This window comes from Lemur catta, chromosome 24 (assembly GCF_020740605.2).
Source record: "Lemur catta isolate mLemCat1 chromosome 24, mLemCat1.pri, whole genome shotgun sequence".
NCBI classification, from domain to species: domain Eukaryota; kingdom Metazoa; phylum Chordata; class Mammalia; order Primates; family Lemuridae; genus Lemur; species Lemur catta.
Genome location: NC_059151.1, coordinates 3,121,869 through 3,141,353, shown reverse-complemented (window position 1 = coordinate 3,141,353; position 19,485 = coordinate 3,121,869). Strand labels below are relative to the sequence as shown.

Genomic DNA, 19,485 nt, shown 5'->3' with positions numbered 1-19,485 from the left:
ATAAAATTAAAAAGCATTACTGCACTCACAAGACATACAATGCACATGCAAACTCTGTTCGAGGCGTTCGTGCAATACCTTGTCCGTCGCTCTACGTTTTTCCTGCCGCAATAGTTTAAAACCCTTTTCCTTCGTGTTATGACCCTGATTTACTGGCAGATCTCTCTAGTAGCACTTAAACACATGTGGGCATTCAGACATTTGACATGCTGTGAATGTGTTTGTTCCTCTTACATAGCCACGTTTGTTCTTTCCTTTCCAAGAACTGTAAACTCTATACTGAAACAATCCATCGCCCCTGACTTTATGCTTATAGAACATCCCATAATAGACAGGGTAAGTTCCTGGAATAAGGATGAGGTACATACATTCCAGGTACACGTGGCCAGTGATGACCTGCTGTTGACCCAGAATGGAATGAACACAACAAAACACGGGCAGTGCAGCACACCTGGTCTTCATACATTGCTAGCATGCTGCACACGGATTCCTTCTGGAAACAGTCAAATACGCCACAGCCCCCAAATACTGTATTTGCTCCTTAAATAGTCACATGTCCTCTTTTCACAATCCACGTCTGTCTCCGGGAAGAAAGGCACATGCTGTGCTTCTAAGAACAGACATTGCTTGTTTCAGAGTCAGGCTGTTGTTTCGCAGTCAGTGAAGCACCCAGGGAGAGAAATCTGGAAGGAAGCCTGGAACCCAGCGGTGCAGGGGCAGGAGGAAAAGACTCGAGAGTGGAGGGTTCTGACAGCCTGCAGGCCCACACAGGATAAGGATGAACACGTACAGGGAGATTTGGTCAGCAGATCAGTGACCGGGCACAGAAGCCAAAATGGGTTACAGGCTAAGCCATGAGAGCTCTTTACAGACCTCTTGTCCTTGATGTTCATAAAACCCAAAACCTGATGGTTGGCAGAAATGGTTTCTTGAAAAATCTGGTAACAATTCTGCCATAGAAAAGGGACAGATACACCTTCTCCTCAGATAATCTATTTGGTATTATTGCTGTGAAGTAAGAGCAGACTCAATTTCAAAAGTGCCTCTTAGTTTAAAGATAGCTTATCAAATTAGATTGATTCATATCACACTGAGTTAGAGGTTAATTGCTCAATTACTGTAAGGTACACATCATGCAACTAACCCAGCCTGGTGAATTCACTGGAAAGCTTTCTTCAAAATCAGTCCCTGAGATTCTCCGACAGCTCTAACAGCCTTTCTCGAGGCTTCCTAAGCCAGAAACATCTCGGCCTGTGTAGAACTCTTGAATACGTAATCACTTGCTCCGGAGCAGCTTTAGAACTGTTTTAGAGAAGACACAGCTGCTTGCAACTATCCCTGCAGCTCAGCGGGGGCTCTCTGAAGCTCCTCCCCAAGGGGGGGAAGTTTAAGAAAGGTTTTTTGAAGGAAAGGCAGCCTGTGGATGCTTCTGGAATGCACACCTTCTCTCACACCACTCTGAACAGGCAGAAGGTTTTCTATCTGAACGGCTCTCTCAGTCCCTCTAAAACTGCCTTCAAATCGTAACACCAGAATAGCCAAGTAATGCATTTGTGAGAACGTTATAAAAGACTGCCTGGGGTGTGAACTGAGTGAATCCGATCTGAAGCCCAACATGAAAACTTTTTTTTAAGAAATCAGCTCTAGAAAATGGTTTGATTTTCATGAAGAATTGGTTTCTTTTTCCCCAAGACGAGAACTGTGTGATTTAGTTCATTTCCTTCTTTGCCTGCACTGCCCATGAACAGAACCAAGTTTAAGGCAAAACAACAGGCCCTGCGCCTGCGTGTTCCCTTCCCGTGTCTTAACCTGTCACTGTGACCTGCGTTTGATCAGCACGTTACTGCAGGGCCCCCGAATCTTTTTTTGAAATGAAGTTAGACATAAAAGTCTTACAAATAGACGTGACTATGTGAAGACGGTATGATTCACTTTCTCAGCAAGTTTGGTGCAGGAGTGGGGCAGGGGAGGGGACAGCTTGGGGGTGGTCGAGGGAAGGCTCGAGGGCTGCGGGGAGGAGAAGGAAGAGTCACACCAATGGCGAAGACAAAGGAACCAGCAGAAAGATGCGCTAAGACTTCACAAGCCAATGGAGTCAAGCCCTTAAGCCATAAACTGTCTGGTGAAGAACCCGGGGAAACCCTGCCCCTACACTGCATCCATCGCCAAGTGCAAAACCAAAGGACCTCAGGAGCCAAAAACGTGCAACAGCACCAAGATGGCGGAAACGTTCTCCCCAATGGCTGATCGTGAAGGTTACGGTAACCTTCAGATGCACAGAGTTACCTCTCTATAGCAGTGGCCTGCATGTTCAGAAAGCATTTTTATTTGTTAAAAATTACAAAACTTAAAAACTAGTTGGAATGGAGAAAAAGCTTAAGATTCAAAAAAATCTGACCATATTTTTCCCCTATTAATTTTAAACTGATTAATTAAAGTCTTTTATAGTTGATGGGTTTTACCAAGATAAATGTTATTGCCCTGACAGGTTTATGTTGTTTTTTTTTTTACTAAAAGGGGTGTGTGTGTCCATGCGTAAATCACTGGAATCACTTGAATATTGTCTCCATTCCACCATATTTTTCTATTACCTTAATTAACGGAGTTCTCCCAAAAAAAAATCCAAAAAGGTAAGCAGTTATGTCATTGCAGATAACACTTGATATTGGAACAAGGAACCTGTAAAAAAAAAAAAAAAAAAAATTCATATGATTAAGTGCCAAATATTCATATGGGTTATAACTCATAATAAACCAGTGGAATAAGCCTTTAGATTACACTGCATGCTAGTCCAGAACGTAATAACTGCCAAAACATTAGTAGAAACAATAAATACCAACCAAATTTGCCCATTTAGCAATTGAAGCAGAGCAAAATCTATTGATAAACAAATATACTAGAATATTGACAAGAAAAATATTAAATTAACAATTTCTATAGTTATGGACGTTTTAGGTTTTTTTTTTTCTATTTTTAACCTTTTTTTTTTTTTTTTTTTTTTTAAGAGACTGAGTCTTGCTCTGTTGCCCAGGCTTGAGTGCAGTGGTGTTACCATAGCACACTGCAGCCTTGAACTCCTGGGCTCAAGTGATCCTCCCACTCAGCCTCCTGAGTAGCTGGGACATTACAGGCTTGCGCCACTGTGCCTGGCTAATTTTTGAAATTTTTTTTAGAGACAGGGTCTCACTATGTGACCCAGGTCAGTCTCGCACAATCCTCCAGCCTCAACCTTCCAAGCAGCTGGTATTACAGGTACGAGCTACCATGCCCCGCTCAAATTTTAGTTTTATCAGGAGCAAGTCATAATAATAATTTTTAAAAGATAGATTGAAAGCTTATCTTAAGAAAAGCAGCCTTTTATTTTTTAATTCTGTCTTAGCTATGACTGCATTAAATGCTACTAATTGTACAGAACCTACTTACTGCAGTAACTGTTCCCATTGATTAAAAGTTTGCACAATATGTAAAAGACAGTGTTAAAGTGATTCCAGTTGTTTACACACACACACATATACCTTGGTAAACAACAGAAGCCTGTCAAGAGAATAAAATTTATCTTGAAAAAACCCATCAACTATAAGACATTAATTAGTTTAAAATCAACATGGGAAAAATATGGTCCAATTTTTTTTTAATCTAAGCGTTTTCTCCATTCCAACTAATTTTTAAGTTTTATAATTTTTAACTAATAAAAATGCCCTCTGAATATGCAAGCCACTGCTATAGAGCAGGTAACTCCGTACATCTGAAATCTGGAAACCTAATCCTACATGACAGCGAAAAGTGGTTCTACCCAACTTTCACCTAGAAAAAAATGTATTTCCAGCACACAGTTCACTGACAAGCAAACGTTCACATTCTTTTCTATTCCATGTATGTGGTATCTTAATATCTTTAAAGTCTATCCTTTGTAAAAAGTCACATTAAAGTTTATTAACACCCAAAAATGCAATTATTTGAGGATCATATGGGGGATTTTACATACTTTATTTGGAACCTGAATAAAAAGTTCCTACTTGTTAATGAAGCATTTTGGTCTTTAGTTATTAAACAATAACCAGAATTCAGTAAGACATTTTAATGGAATACAGGAACAACAAACAGCACATTTTAGTAGGAATTTGTTAAGACACTGTCCAACGTGAAAGAGCTTTAAAAGTGCTATGACATAAATAATAAAACAGCGTATTACCGTTCCCTTACCATATCATGCCTTCAAACAGATTTTGGATGACAAGGTGTGACTGAGTAACGGTTATCAGTAAAGTGACATGAGTCCATGCGAACTGTTAATAGCCCAACAACACAAAAATTAGTAAACACAACTGATCGGTGTGGCTGAAGAAGCAATAGTGACTTTGGAACACAAATTTCTACCCTGACTTTTGGTCCAAATTTGTAAGGTAACGTCATATGAAATAAATGCTGTTAGTAAATTATATTCACTTTGTTACCTACTGGAACCTTAAAATAATGAAAACATTTAACAAAGTAATCTTAACTTATATACAAATAGAATGCTAATAATACATATATTACTAAATTAAAAAACACAAATATAGACCATAATCTTGAATCATTAGATTTAAATGATAATTAGAAATGTATGGTGTTGTTACAGCATTTATTTATTTTTTATTTATTTATTTTTGGAGACAGAGTCTCGCTCTGTTGCTCGGGCTAGAGTGCCGTGGAGTCAGCCTAGCTCACAACAACCTCAAACTCCTGGGCTCAAGCGATCCTCCTGCCTCAGCCTCCCGAGTAGCTGGGACTACAGGCATGCGCCACCATGCCCGGCTAATTTTTTCTATGTATTTTTAGTTGTCCAGATAATTTCTTTCTATTTTTTAGTAGAGACAGGGTCTTGCTCAGGCTAGTCTCCAACTCCTGACCTCGAGCAATCCTGCTGCCTCGGCCTCCCAGAGTGCTAGGATTACAGGCGTGAGCCACCGTGCCTGGCCTTGTTACAGCATTTAGAGAACACTTTACTCTGGCTGCATTCTGCAGTTATGAAAAATGCTAAAAATTAATTTTCTTCCAGAGTTTATTATGGCAACTTTTTCTCATAAAACATTTATTAATATTTCTAACTTCAAATGATCCAAACTAACAGGTTTCAATTGCCTGTTACAGGTCTGTTCAACAACAGCGGCCAATTTCAAATTTTCAAAGATCTTTGTGCTTTATCAATGCATTTAGCCTGAGAGATGGCCACTTCAGTGACTTTTAACATAATCAGTATGGGTAGACTGTAAAAAAAAAGAAGCTAACGTTTTTCATATACTAGGTCTTATAGTTTTTATTGAAATTTATAAAATGCCTTTTTATAATTCTTGGGATTTTGATTTATTCTTAACAAATGTTTCCCATTGCAGCAAATCATATATTATATTGATTGTTCTGTTTCATTTTATTTTTATCTGCTGAAAAGATCCAATTCTCTTTTACCTGGTTGCTTCAAAACGCATACCTAATTTTTTTCCACTAGGCACAACTGATATTCTCATAGGAGATTCTAATTTGTCTTGAATGTGTCTCCATTTTCACTAAAAATTTTCCTCTTCCTTTTCAGATCCTCTGACATTAGAAATGTAAGAAAAAACTACAGTTTCCCAGCACTAATGCTCAGCAGAATGTCTTGATGGAGGAAAGCAAAGCACGAAGAATAGAAAATACACGGCACTTCCAAAACGAGCCTTATTAAATCCTGCATTGCAGTGTCCATTCTTATAATTAGCTACAGTTTAAGAAAGTAAGAAAAGTTCATTATGTACAGTGATAAATTTCATAAAACATAGACTTTGGTATGCTGAACAAAATGCCTTGTGCCAAGAAGAATTATGCAATTCCATGACTAACCACAACTGCCAAGAAAATACATGCCCGGCTCCCTTTGTGCTCACGCTGAGAGCAAGGAAACACAGTTCCTTTCCATAGAACAGCGTAGTAGATGTTTCCCAGATTTAGGAACTGCCCAGGAGACTATGAAACTCTTCAAATTTCTATAAATTTAAGGAATCCAAATATCTTAACTTTACAGCATTTAAAAGAGTTCAAAGAAAAAGGTTCCAGGAAGCTTTGAAAATAATTAAAATTTAAAAATCCTCACAAACTTTTCAACTTCAATGCTTTATATTTAATGGTCATCTGAAATTGAAATATCCCTCATATTCAGGCAAGACATGAACTAGCACATTAGGTTTTTGTTACATACAATGACTACAGCATAATGGTTAATACACACCATATAGAACTGCAGACGGTAATGTTTCTTCACCAAGCTCAGCACAAACATGCAGAAACCTGTTCGGGAACAAAAAATGTGCTTGTAGTGCAATGTGGCACAAATTATGCAGGTAATGTCTATTGAATCTGAGTATGGAGAAGTGAAAGGTTATGGTAAGAAGTCAATAGATAACACCTAAAATGAGTTAAGAAATAGCTATATTAGAAAAGCAGAGAAAATCTCAAAGTGGTGGAATAAAGGGTTGCTCTTTATAATTCTTTTGAAAATGATTTTTAAAACTAATGTACATATACTAATGATACAAATGACTTATATTTTAATGAATCACAATTGTTTCTAAATAATTACGAAGATAAGCACATGAAATAAAGTAAAATTGTTGGGTTCAATGACAGAAGACACAAAAGACCCTCTTTCTTGTCCATATTATTATTAAAACTAAAATGCCAGAAAAGACATCTTGCCAGTCTAAACATAAACCGGGAAGCTACTATATTTTTCTGTCCCATAACAGGAAAGAATTCATCCAGCATCCGCCTTACATTTAACAAAATCAGTCAAGCTTACTGGTTTGGTTAAGTGAGAGAAAATACTCAAAATTCCTTCCATGAAAAAATGCCACAAAGGTGTTTTGATAAATGCAGAACCAGAGTCAAGTATTTTATTCTTCAAAACCAAATTAACAAATATTGAAATAGTTCCAGGTACTGTTCTAAGTGCTTTACAAAGAAACTGAGGCACAGATAATTGAATTAAACATGCCAACATTAACTCAAACAGTAGCAATCTGGCTTTTTTAGGGGGGCAGGGAAGGGGACAGAGTCTCACTCTGTCACTTTGGGTAGAGTGCAGTGGTGTCATCGTAGCTCGCTACAACCTCAAACTCCTGGGCTCAAGCGATCCTCCTCCGTCAGCCTCCCAAGTAGCTGGGACTACAGGCATGCGCCACCATGCCCGACTAATTTTTCTTTTTCTTTTTTTAGTAGAGAAGGAGTCTCGCTCTTGCTTAGCTGCTCTGGAACTCCTGAGGCTCAAGCGATCCCCATGTCTCGGCCTCCCAGAGCCACCACGCCCAGCCAGCAATCTGGCTTTTATTAATAAAAAGTACATTTTAAAATCAATTTCTTACAGATTATTTTTATGATTGGTAAAATTTTATGGAAAAGAAATCTCTTTATTCTAATATTACTCTAAAAATATAATTTTTAATCTCAAATCATAAAAACATGTGGCACAGCATACTATCAACAAAGTCGTATATAATAAATCATGTCAAGAAAACTAATTACTCTGATGAATTCTACACGAAAAAGCTCTATTTTCCAGGGACAAATAAAGCAACATGCATGTGAAAGTTTCTTTGTAAATTATATTTGGTGAGTAATCACTACGTATGTAAGTCTCTTTATTACAACTTACAAAGAAAAATTTAAAATATATGGAGGGACTATTACTAAGTACTTTTTTTAAACCACCATTAGGGAATAATTGCTACTAATATTTAAGTCCATGATGAAAGAAACAGCCTTATATGTGGGAAACAATTAAAAAGAGGGGCTGGAATAAAATGTAACAAATAAAGGATGTTATGAATTTAAATAACATAAATAAAAATAAACATGGAAAATAAGTTAGCTACGTATCAATATAGACTATTTTCCTTAACTTACCTGCCAGATAGAGAGCAAATGATATAAATCTATGATAGCGAATGAGGAACTGAAGTTGCTCTTCTCTTTGTACAAACGTAGCAAAATAATCAGCTACAGTCTCTCCATAGAAAAAGTAGTTTACACACAGTAGAAAGTACCTGTAATTTAAAAACAATTAGCTTTTTTTTATATTTGAAGCTTTCCTTCCCCTCAAACTCAACAGAATCATTCTCTACATTTTAATGACACAAAGATCAAAACCAAGTTCAGAAGACCAACTCAAGATATAGCCCAACAAAACGTTATTTTCCTGTTTTAAACTTAATTTTAAACTTATTGATTAAAAAGAATTTACTGAATATAGTTCATGCCTTTATTTAGCTCAAAATCTAATGCCAGAGACAGATAATTAAGAAATAATGTAGAAAATACTCCACACACACAATCCCCACCTTTGGTGTGTACATGTGTACATACACACACATACACAAACACACATACACATTATTACAATGGAAAGTAACTCCCCACTACTCATGACTCTAACGCTTTTTAATAGTACAGGTCCTGAGACCAATCCTCACCTGCCCTAAGAAGATGAAGAGGGAAAGGATGAACAGGTAATTCAAACTCTCTCCCCACTGCCCTGCACATAGTAGGCTCTTTCTCCCATTGTCTAACGCTCCAGATGGATGGACTCCAGTTGAGCAGTGACCCTTACGGGGTAGCAGAGGGAGCAGGGAGCTTGCAGCAGGTAAACATCTCACCTGTCCCTCCACCAAAACATCCCCCATCCTCAAGGAAGAAGTTGAACCCACTGAAACTTTGCTGCTGAGAGCTCATGTGAGCCAGGAAGAAGGCTGAGAAACACGGCCTCACAGCAACTCAGCGTCTCGTCCTGGAGCCCTGGCTAGCTGGGAGCGCCATAGACGAGGAAGGGGGTGGTTTTCCTCTGGTTCTCACTGACGGAATTATACCCAATGTTCCAAAGCGCAGGGCAAGTCTTCTCATTTCCATCAACTGCCTTACCATGTTTCCATTTTCCTACAGTGGAAACTGGCTTTGGCTCCTCCGTAAGGCAGTCAAGGTCAAACCTCGCCCACCCATCTAACTTTTTGCCCACTGTACCTCAGGAGGTTCAGAAGTGTCCCCCATCTGTCCCACATCCAGAAACTGACGGGTGCTGCTCCTCTAACTAGAAGCCACTTCTCTGCCCAAAGCCTGCCTATTTCAAGAATCAGCTTCTCTCTCACATCTTCTATGAAGGCTTCTGCAATCACTGGTGCCCAGCCTGATTTATCTTTTCTTTTTCTACACTTAGAATCAACCCTGCATGGTTTGGCATTTAATTACTCTCCAATTATTTTATCTACCTAACATTTCTTGTATACTTTACCACTTATAAAGAAACCTGCTAGAAGAAAAATCAGCTATCTCCCCAATCGAGAAACTTCTTTTTGACTATTCTGAACCCTGCCTGTTAGTAAGATACCGGCTCCTTGCTGACACTAATTAAAGCAACTATATTAAAAGGTATGGTCACTTAGGTTAAATAGGAACTATAATATCACCATGTTTCCTGGACAAGGTCTTGATAGCTATAAATTATACCTGAAACGTTTTGAAAAGATATAAAACTTTAAATGTTAAAATCCTTTAGTGATTTTCTTCTTACTAACTACAAGCACTTGTATATCTACAATAGTTGGTGTGTTCTCATGTCAACTGAGGGGAAATAAAGCAAAAGATTATACAGACAGGAGGATCTCTTGAGCCCAGGAGTTTGAGGTTGCTGTGAGCTAGGCTGATGCCACGGCACATTAACCTGGGCAGCAGAGTGAGACTCTGTCTCAAAAAAAAAAAAAACAGAAAAGAAAAGCAAAAGATCATTAGTAAAAGTTTTACCAAAATCATAATTATAAAGGACATAAAAATTGTCCAATACAATGTTTAGTTTTTTTAAAAGGACAAGAGTGGTGTAATAGTCAACATAAATTAGACATCTCTACAAAAACTGAAATATGAGATGTGAAAAAAGTGTTGGAGTGGGAAAGATAAAGGTGATATTCAATTACATTTTTTAAATTGACCTTTCTCCAAAATCAATCTATTAGATAAACTGGGTGGATATTGACTGAGCAGGATGTTTCCTTTATAAACTTCAGAAATACACCAGATGTTCGTATCTGAGCCAGCGTCACACTTACTTACCAGCTTAGGGTTCTAAACCACGGTAGGTCGTAGGAACGGTAGACTCTGTAACCTATAGTGATAATTTCATGGAAGCATTTCACCTGGATGCTCAGAACCTGAAACCGAGAGAAAACATTAACACACGAACACATTTCTCCATGTTTACATGTGTGCTTAATCATGTAATAAAGCAGCTTCTTCTTCTTACACATATTTTAAAAACCTTAATTTATCAATTCTTAATGATTCTAAAGGCCAGAAGCAAAAATGCAATACTCGGTGTCTGTAGAGAAATCCTAGGAAAATGATCATGTGTGAAATTTTGCTTGTAGTATATATATATTTACTTGTAACCATACAAACGGTTAAAAACATCTTCTACCCGATCACCCAGGGCTTGGGCATGGTCTTTTCATCCTACCGGCTGTGCCCTCTCTCCCAGAGCCAACTGCTCTCTGGTCGACCTAATCTGTGCTAATTTGGCAAATTATAAGCAGCCTTCGACACCTGCAGCGACTCTGGCCGGTCCACTGAGTTTACGCAGTTCTATTTACACCGTGTCCTAAACACACACCTATTAAACGGGCCTGTATTTATGAATCCCTTCTTGATGTTCTATCCAGCAGCCCTTCACACTGCTGTACCCGCCCACCTGGGTGACAGCCACTTCTCAGGATGCAGCATTAGATCCGGTGTTTGGCTTCAGTTAATTCAAAGACTCAAAGAGCAAATGACAAGTTGAACACTTATTATCACGAACTAAGAGGTCAAAATCTTTGTCAATATGGCAGACTAACTTTTTCAACCTCTAGAGAGCATCCCCAAAGTTATGGTTGTTAGAGCCCTCAAGCTAAGAATGGATTTCTATATTCTTAAAGAGTTAAAAAAAAAATCCGAGATTATGTGACAGGAACATACGCAGATCCTCAACACCTAAAATATTACTATTTGATCCTTTACAGAAAAAAGCTTACCAGACTCTATCTGAAGATATACTTTCATTTAAAGTAGGATTTTTTAAGATGTTCACAAATTAGCTTTTCCAAGCCTACCATTCAAGATATTCTTAAACTATTTTTCCATTATATCTATTATTAATACACGTCCAATCACAGACTTAAAAAAGTAAATGTGCCCCCCTCAGCCACATGATAAAAAAAAAAATTATACCAAACTACTATAAACAGTACGTATAGGAAAAACTCACAGATGCGTTGTCACGTAAAGAGAAGAGGAAATTTAAATGCTGTCATTTAAATAATCTTTGTCCACAGTCACAGAATGGGGACAGTGCTCAATGTTAAGTGGCAAAGCCATGCTATTTATAGAACCAAAGGGCTTTTAAAACACCCAATGATGAATGCAATGTCTATGAGCACACTTGCTAGACAGCACCCATTAGCACTGTATGATCTTTTACTGACTGGAGAGAAAACAAGCATTTTTCATAGCACATATATCACGCTCATTACTTAAAGCCTGCAAAGAGAACTTCCAATATCTTGTATATGTTCAAATCTATCTTTAAATCAAAATACGCTTTAGTAATCCCATCACCTAGGAAGTGCGAGTCCAAGCTGTGAATACAACAATTAAAGAACGATAAACAGAAGGTTAAAGGAAAAGGGCTCCTTTTAGGGAAGATGAGTATGCATTCCATCTTAAAACAGCAGCTATCATTTCCTAGAAGTTTTTAATAAAACTATCTTGAATTAGTCATTTCTGAGTACCAACACCATAAGACAAAGGCTAACTAGGCATAATGTGTACTTCTCAAAATGCAAATGATCCAGTTAGGAACATGAACATAGTACGACTTTAAAATACATAAAAGTAATCCCAGTTGAGTACCAACTATGTGTATCATCCATGTACCCTTAACATAAATATCATAAATATAACATACGTATGTATGCACATGTATGTACATACAATAAACTTAAGCAGTAACAATTCAAATCTACTTTAGATCTTTAATATTCTTATTTTCTTCTCTGATTAAACTCAATCAAAGCAAATAACTAGTAATAAAATCGTATTTCCTTTCATAGTAGAAAAAAATTTTAAAAGCCCAAGTACTTTAAGCATGCTAAGATTCTCTTTTAAAAAATCAGGATCCAAATGCATGCACGCATACCTTTAAAAGTGTTTTGAATTTTGTCATAACAGAGTGGTTCAAAAATAGTCTTTATCCACAAATTCCTGCCTTCCCCATACTCAACAGTTTAGTTTGGAGAAAAATGTAACTTACTCACAGGGGAACCCACCGAACCAGCCTAAGTCAGTACACCTAGGACACTGGTGATTTGCAATATCTTACATCAAAATTTTCTTCTCAAGGGGGAATAATAACTCAAATGATCCCCAACAGTTTTAACGGCTCCTCACTGTTTTCCAAACAAAACCCAAGCTTCCCATGGAATTGCAAGGCCCTCCAGAATCTGATCCCTAATTATTTTTCCAGGTTCAAAGGCCCTGAGCTCAAGGAAAAACACCTTTTTCTGGCACACCTGGCCACTGGGACCTTTGGTCGCAGTGCTCCCTCTGCCCGAGGGAGCTTCCTGCCGTCCCTTGCCTTCTTGCCCAGGCCTGCCGGGTGGCCACACGGCACCGCCAAGCGCCCTGCACGCAAGCCCTTCTGAAACGCTCGCGTCCCGGGGCCCACGTGGCCACCTGAGCTCTGGGCAGGTCAGGGACAGACGGCTGGGGCCTGGGCGCCCTTCTCTGGGGACCGCACCTGGACCACCGCCCGCCTGGCTTTCAGAACCTGCACCCGCCGCCCTCACGTTACGTCTGCCCTGTCCGTTTCCCAAGTAAGAAAAAGCACTTTAAGATGCTGGCAAATTCACAGAACAAAGAAAGTAATTCCTCATTCCTTTCCATTATCTTGAGATCCCCAGGAAGTACAAAATTAACCGCAGGACAAAAAGAAGAGGGAAAGAGGCTTTGCGGTGCTCGTGAGAGCCACTTTCAGAGGTTTCAGGAGTTGATGCAATTTTATTTAATCGTGTCTAATTTTGCTTCGATACTTATTCTTTTATAAAACAAAAGGAAAATCGTATCGTATCGCTCGTAAGTCCGCGAGCTGCGGATGGAATGGAGCGTGCAGGGGGGAGGCCGGGGGGGGGGGACGGGCAGGCCCATCCCCGAGTGGGCCAGAGCCGCGGAGACCAAGGAGGTGAGACGAGCGGAGGCTGGATTCACTGAGGAGGGAGGAAGGCAACAGCGGTAACAACGATCATTGAAAAGCGAGACACGCCGCACACGTCTGAGCAGGCTGTCGCCGGTCACTGCGAGCCCACGCTCGGCACCCTGTTAGGCGCTTGATAAATTTGCTGGACAAATGCATTTCTCCTTCTCACTCCCAACACTTTGGGCTCCAGATGTTTCACGCTGCTTTAGACACCCAGGCTTCTGCACACAGAAATCCTCTGCCTGTGACGATCCCTCTGCCAAGCTCCTCCCTGCACCCCGGTGACCCCTACTTGACCTTCAGACAGCAGCTCACGTGCTCGGCACGAGGCCCCGGACCGTCCCTGGCTCCGTCCCGGCTCCCGGGGCCCTTTCCTGCAAACGCTGACCGCGGTTTGCAAGCGTATGTGTGGACGCGTGCTGCTTAACGAGGGGGAGAACTTCTGCAACAGGCGTCGGGAGGCGGTCTCATCGTCGTTGTGGGGTCACGGAGTGGCACTCACACACGCCCAGACACGCAGCCCGCCGCACCCAGGCCCTGCGGTGCACACAGCCCGCCACCCCCCGGCTACACCCCTGCACGGCAGGCTGCCCACCGAATACGGCCCGCGAACGGGACACAGGTCACTAGGTGGCGGGAACTTTCCAGCTCCATCGTCATCCCATGGGACCACCGTCAGGTATGTGGTCCATCACTGACCAAAATGTCCTTAGGTGGCAACGGCTACATATATATGATAAACTCTTTAAGGTGTAAACAGTGAGCCACGAGAAGGCAGAGACAGGGACGTCTTTCTCAGTGCCACCGTGTCACACCCCAGAACCAACGTAACCCCTGGCACATACAGGGCGCCCTGGAAGCACTCATTAGATGAATTAAGAGCTTCAACTACTTGTTTAGCTTCATGACTTGCTGGGCTTCCCACACACAACAAAACCCAAAACTCCCAGCATGGCTTCTACTCGCCTCTCCGGGTCTCACCCCTAGACCCCTCCGCGTGCACCACCTGCAGACCCTGCACGGGGACACGTCCTCTCACTGCCTCCGTGCCTGGCCCGCGACAGGTCCCTCCCCAGTCTTCGGGACTCAGCTTCGGCCCCGTCTCTTCGGGAAGCCCCTCCCCTGCCCCGCAGACTGGGCTGGGTGCTTCTCCACTGTGCTCACCTAGCGTGTCCATCGCAGGACCCCTCCCACCTACTGGCCGCACCACTTATGCCTACGGCCACTTGCATGTCTCTGCCACTTCACCGAGTCCCTTGAAATCAGGGATCCAGCTAGTGGCCATATATGCTGCAGCTGCGCGTATCTCTGTCACATCTAACGCTTGGCACAATGTCGGACACACAGACGTATCTACCATGCAAACCTGGCCTCTGCTGAACCAATGGTCATTTTGCAAACAGAAATGATTAGTTCAGATCACTCCATGAACTAGAAGACGCTTTTAAAGGAACTAAATTTGCTGTTACCCAGTCTTGGATTAGCATCATTCTTTTTTTGTGACATGGTTAAATGACTTCAATCACGGATAAATGCTGAGAAACAAACCAAGAGACACGTGGGGAAATGTCCAACACTCACCAGAAGCATCAGCATGAAGGATCCCATATAGATGATCAGGAAAAACAAGGAAATCATAGTTAGAGTCAGAATCCCACGAATCCACCAGTTTTTCCACCTACACAGAAAATGTTTGCAGAATTAGTGTTTACTGTGTTTTTAACGTTTCCATGTGGTTTCAGTACAGACTTACGAATTTTTCCTAACTGTACTTTAAGACTCTCCTCCTTCACTTTACATAGTAAGAACAAACAACGTTCACCCTCTGAGAGAGAAATTAAATTTTATTTTTGTTAAATGTGAGTGGGGGCGAATCATGAGGTCAGGGAGTGAGGTGGCCAAGGAGGGTAAGGTCAGGCGGCCCACCGGGAAGACGGTGCAGACAACATGGCCTGGCGGTGAGAAAAAGTGATGAAGGATGAGACGGAACTAAAACTGGAAAGCACAGTGATTCTCGGAAAATAAAGGAGCGAGGTGCCAGTGATCCCAGAGGTCGGTCCCTGAGGATAAGGACACATGGAAGGACCTTCCTTGTATTGCTCCAAGTGCGTTGCCTGCTCGCCTTGTTAGCAGCAGAATCTTGGGCAGAGAAGTATTTTCTTACCCTCCGTAGAGCAGAGCGTCCCTGCACTACCCCGCTGGTTCCTGCCGGGCCGAGAACTGATGTCCCTCGACTCTTCTCCGCGAGCGCCTGGGACGCCCGACTGCCCCACCCCCACACACACCAGGGGCCACACGCTCCACCCCCGTGCGCGACACAAACAGCATCGCTGCTTGTGTGATGTGTCATGAACAATGTTGGCAGCCACTGTATGAAAAAACCCAGGACGATTCAAATACATGGATGGTGCTTTCTGAAGGCACCTGTACATGGATGAGGATTTCTGAATCTAAAATTGTTGCTGTCTTTAAGACTTACCTGATTTTTATTAATTCAAATGATGGCATTTAAATTACAAGAGATTTTGATTCAGTTTAAAGGCTAGTAACATATATGTACTGTATTCTAAGCACAGGTCCTCATTCTCTTTCGACAAAAATATCGGCTGTTTTCATCCATTTGTAAGATACTGATGACATTCCTTGGTTTCAACCACTCTCCTATATAGATACTTTCAACTAACTACTCTTCTTCAAATACCCTCTTTATCATGTCATCTCTGCACTCAAAGATATAAAATGCCAAAACATTAAGTGCATAAACTTTTCTTCTAGCTTCCACAGTTTGTCACGAGGTAGTCAAATTGAACTCACCCAACTTTATTTCCCTTTACTGTTTAACAAACTACGTAGACTCATAAATTTCTTGTGAGACTACAAGCTTAGAGGCTGTACTAAAAATGGGTGGAGAGTCAAAAATGCGATGGCCGCCAGGCACAGAGGCTCATGCCTGTAATCCCAGCACTTTCGGAGGCTGAGGTAGGAGGATCACTTGAGGCCAGAGTTGGAGTCTAGCCTCAGCAATACAGTGAGATCCAGTCGCTACAAAAAAATTTTTAAAAATTAGCCAGGCGTGATGGCACACGCCTATAGTCCTAGATACTTGGGAGGCTGAGACAAGAGGATCACTTAAGCCCAGGACTTGAAGGTTGCAGTGAGCTATGACTGTGTCACTGCACTCCAGCCTGGGTGACAGAGCGAGACCCTGTCTCCAAAAACAAAAATAGTTCCCATAGTTCCCAAACTTATAAAAAGTCAAATTTATTACATGCACAAGGATAACCTCAAAGCTTATCTTATGCACCTACGTATATTCATCTTCGTGGAATCATACCTTGAAGATAAACCAGATAGAGCTTTCTTGAGAATCTCGGGGGTTCTATCCAAGGATGGTGGAATTTCTGGAATATCAGAATCTGTCCTGGAATCCAAATCTCCATATCTGTCATCAATATCTGTTTCCTAAAATGAAGAAAAGAGAGACATCACTTTGCAAAATAACATTTAAAAAAGCACATGTTTGCCAAGGCATTTATTTTATTGTTCAGTGTGTCAAATTTCAGTTACATAATCTGAAAAAAAGAAACAACTATTAACGCATCTTGAATATCCAAGCACTGTTATACTTTTCTTAGGAAAGTTTATCTTTGCTAAAATCTGTCTATATAAAGGATCACTTTAAACCAAAGACACAAAAGCACCTCATATACTTTCAAAATCAGAAATTTACCCCCTAAAAATGAATTATGTATTGTTTTGCTACTTAACTGGAAGAACATGATGCTATTTCCATGTATTCCATGTAGATTCTCATCGGCTGCTCACAGTCCCTTTTTTGATTTGATTACAATCAAAGCATCAATAATAAGAGTAATATCTGTAATCCTACCACTCTGGGAGGCTGGGGCAGGTGGATCATTTGAGCTCAGGAGTTCAAGACCAGCCTGAGCAAAAGCAATACCCCAGCTCTATTAAAAAAAAAAAAAAAAAAAAAAAAGAAAGAAATTATATGGACAACTAAAAATATATATAGAAAAAAATTAGCTGGGCATGGTGGTGCATGGCTGTAGTCCCAGCTACTCAGGAGGCTGAGGCAGGAGGATTCCTTGAGCCCAGGAGTCTGAGGTTGCTGTGAGCTAGGCTGACGCCACGGCACTCTAGCCTGGGCAACAGAGCAAGACTCTGTCTCAAAAAAAAATAATAATAATAAGAGTAATATCTTACATGAATAGCATTTTATATATATTAATACTTTTAAGCATGAACTTCCATCATTTCTATTAGATCCTTAAGAGAAAATCCCAATGAAGCAGAACAAATAAACATTTCTATTTCAGCAATAGGTAAACTATGATCAAAAGCATTTGCTTTGGTGGTGAGATTTTTTTTTAAAAGTTACTGAAAACTCAAACTGACTTCTAAGAGTGCATGTACGGGAGCTGGGTGTATATGCTGGGGGGGCGGGGGGGGGGGTGGGGGGAGCTCCAGGCCTTTAGGCAAACGTGGTCACTGCAGATTTCCAGGGATACGGCGGTCAAAGCAATTTTAAGAACAGAAATGTCATACAACGCTCAGTCTGAAATTGTTCATTCTGCTGTAATGTAACAGTTTCTACTCCCATGTCCTCCCCTCTCCTCCATTCCCTCAACCCCACCCTGGTAACCTTTACTAAAGGGCGTTAAACACACGGACACCTTAGGAGAGCGTTGCACGGAGAAACTGGAGCAAGGGAGCCGAACCCGGGTGGAGCAAATACAAGCAGAAGCAGCCATGAGCACAACACGGGCCAGGAATAATCCTAGAGAAAAAAGCGACTAGGAATTTGGAATACTGAGAATCTCAACCCAAACTCAGCCTTTATTAGTGCCAAAACTGTGGCAAATGTCATCACCCCTTATAACTGTTTCCTCATCCATAAAATGAAGTATTTAACACAGTGCCGATGACTTAGTAAATTCAATCAGCGGTAAGCTGTTACAATGATTGAATTAAGTCTTCTAATTCCTCATTAAGTGGCTTACCAAATAAAATTTTAGCCTTTGGGGAGGATTTTCAGTTTCATAAAGAAACAAAATTTTAGTTTAATAACTTTATTAAACAGTTATGAAATTAAATGTCACTGTACCAAAAATGACAAATGAAAGAGACACGCTGAATTCCCACTGTGACACTGAGAGTCCGCTGGCCCTGAAGCAGCTCCGATAGAGAGATGTTGACTAATGAACAACCAGACAGAACATCCCTTCAGAAAATACCAGGGTACCTGCTGTCAGTCTGACATGCCAGAGGGCTTTGACATCGGGAACAGCGGTCCCCAACCTTTTTGGCACCAGGGACCAGTTTCATGGAAGACAATTTTTCCAAGGGCTAGGGGGAGGGATGGTTTCAGGATGCTCCAAGCACATTACATTTATCGTGCAGTCAAACCTCTCTGCTAATGATAATCTGTATTTGCAGCCGCTCCCCAGCACTGGCATCACCACCCCAGCTCCACCTCAGATCATCAGGCATTAGATTCTCATAAGGAGCAGCCTAGATCCCTGGCACGTGCAGTTTGCAGTAGGGTTCCCGCTCCTGTAAGAGTCTAATGCCACCCCTGATCACTCAGGAGGCGGAGCTTATGCGGTGACGTGAGCAATGGGGAATGGCTGTAAAGACAGATGAAGCTTCGCTCACTCACCCGCCACTTAGCTCCTGCGGTGTGGCCCAATTACTAACAGGCTACAGAACGGTACCAGTCCACGGCCCGTGGTTTGGGGACCACGGATCTAGAACGATGAAATGCATCACTTTTTTTTCCCCTGCCACTTTCTTTTCACCGTCAATAACCCAGAGTGTGGACCGGGCTGGCATGAGTGGTGGTGGAGATGGTGCTAATGAAGTGTTCTCTGAGGCAACATCACCACGGTACGGAATCACGTAGGAGGAATGCAGACGAGGAATCACGAGTTACCAGCACTAACCCCACCTCTACCCTAACTAGCAGTGTGACAAAGGGCAGATCATTTAACTTCAAAGCAACTCAGGCAGCAGTTTCCTTGCTTACAAAACACTAAAAGCTCTGGGCTCACATTCAAACTGCGCTCCTCAAGACACTGAAGTTTTCTGCAAGCCACTTCAAAGTCCAGCTGGCAATAATGGTGACATGCCACAACCCTCCCACCCCACCCTCAACAAAGCTGTCCTGTTTTAATTCACAT

General features: G+C 41.3%; 1 protein-coding gene across 6 annotated transcripts in view; it reads right to left on the bottom strand.

The window, feature by feature from the left end:
- CDS1 (CDP-diacylglycerol synthase 1) overlaps positions 1-19,485 on the bottom strand; it is a 52,109-nt gene that overhangs the window by 22,546 nt on the left and 10,078 nt on the right. For all 6 annotated transcript variants that reach the window (XM_045536700.1, XM_045536704.1, XM_045536701.1 and 3 more), the window contains exons 2-8: positions 16,620-16,747; positions 14,867-14,963; positions 10,111-10,208; positions 7,918-8,057; positions 6,245-6,303; positions 4,204-4,286; positions 2,592-2,679 (exon numbers count right to left, since the gene is read on the bottom strand). In XM_045536700.1, coding sequence (XP_045392656.1) covers positions 2,592-2,679; positions 4,204-4,286; positions 6,245-6,303; positions 7,918-8,057; positions 10,111-10,208; positions 14,867-14,963; positions 16,620-16,747 — 693 coding nt within the window. The remainder of the gene's footprint in view (positions 1-2,591; positions 2,680-4,203; positions 4,287-6,244; positions 6,304-7,917; positions 8,058-10,110; positions 10,209-14,866; positions 14,964-16,619; positions 16,748-19,485) is intronic.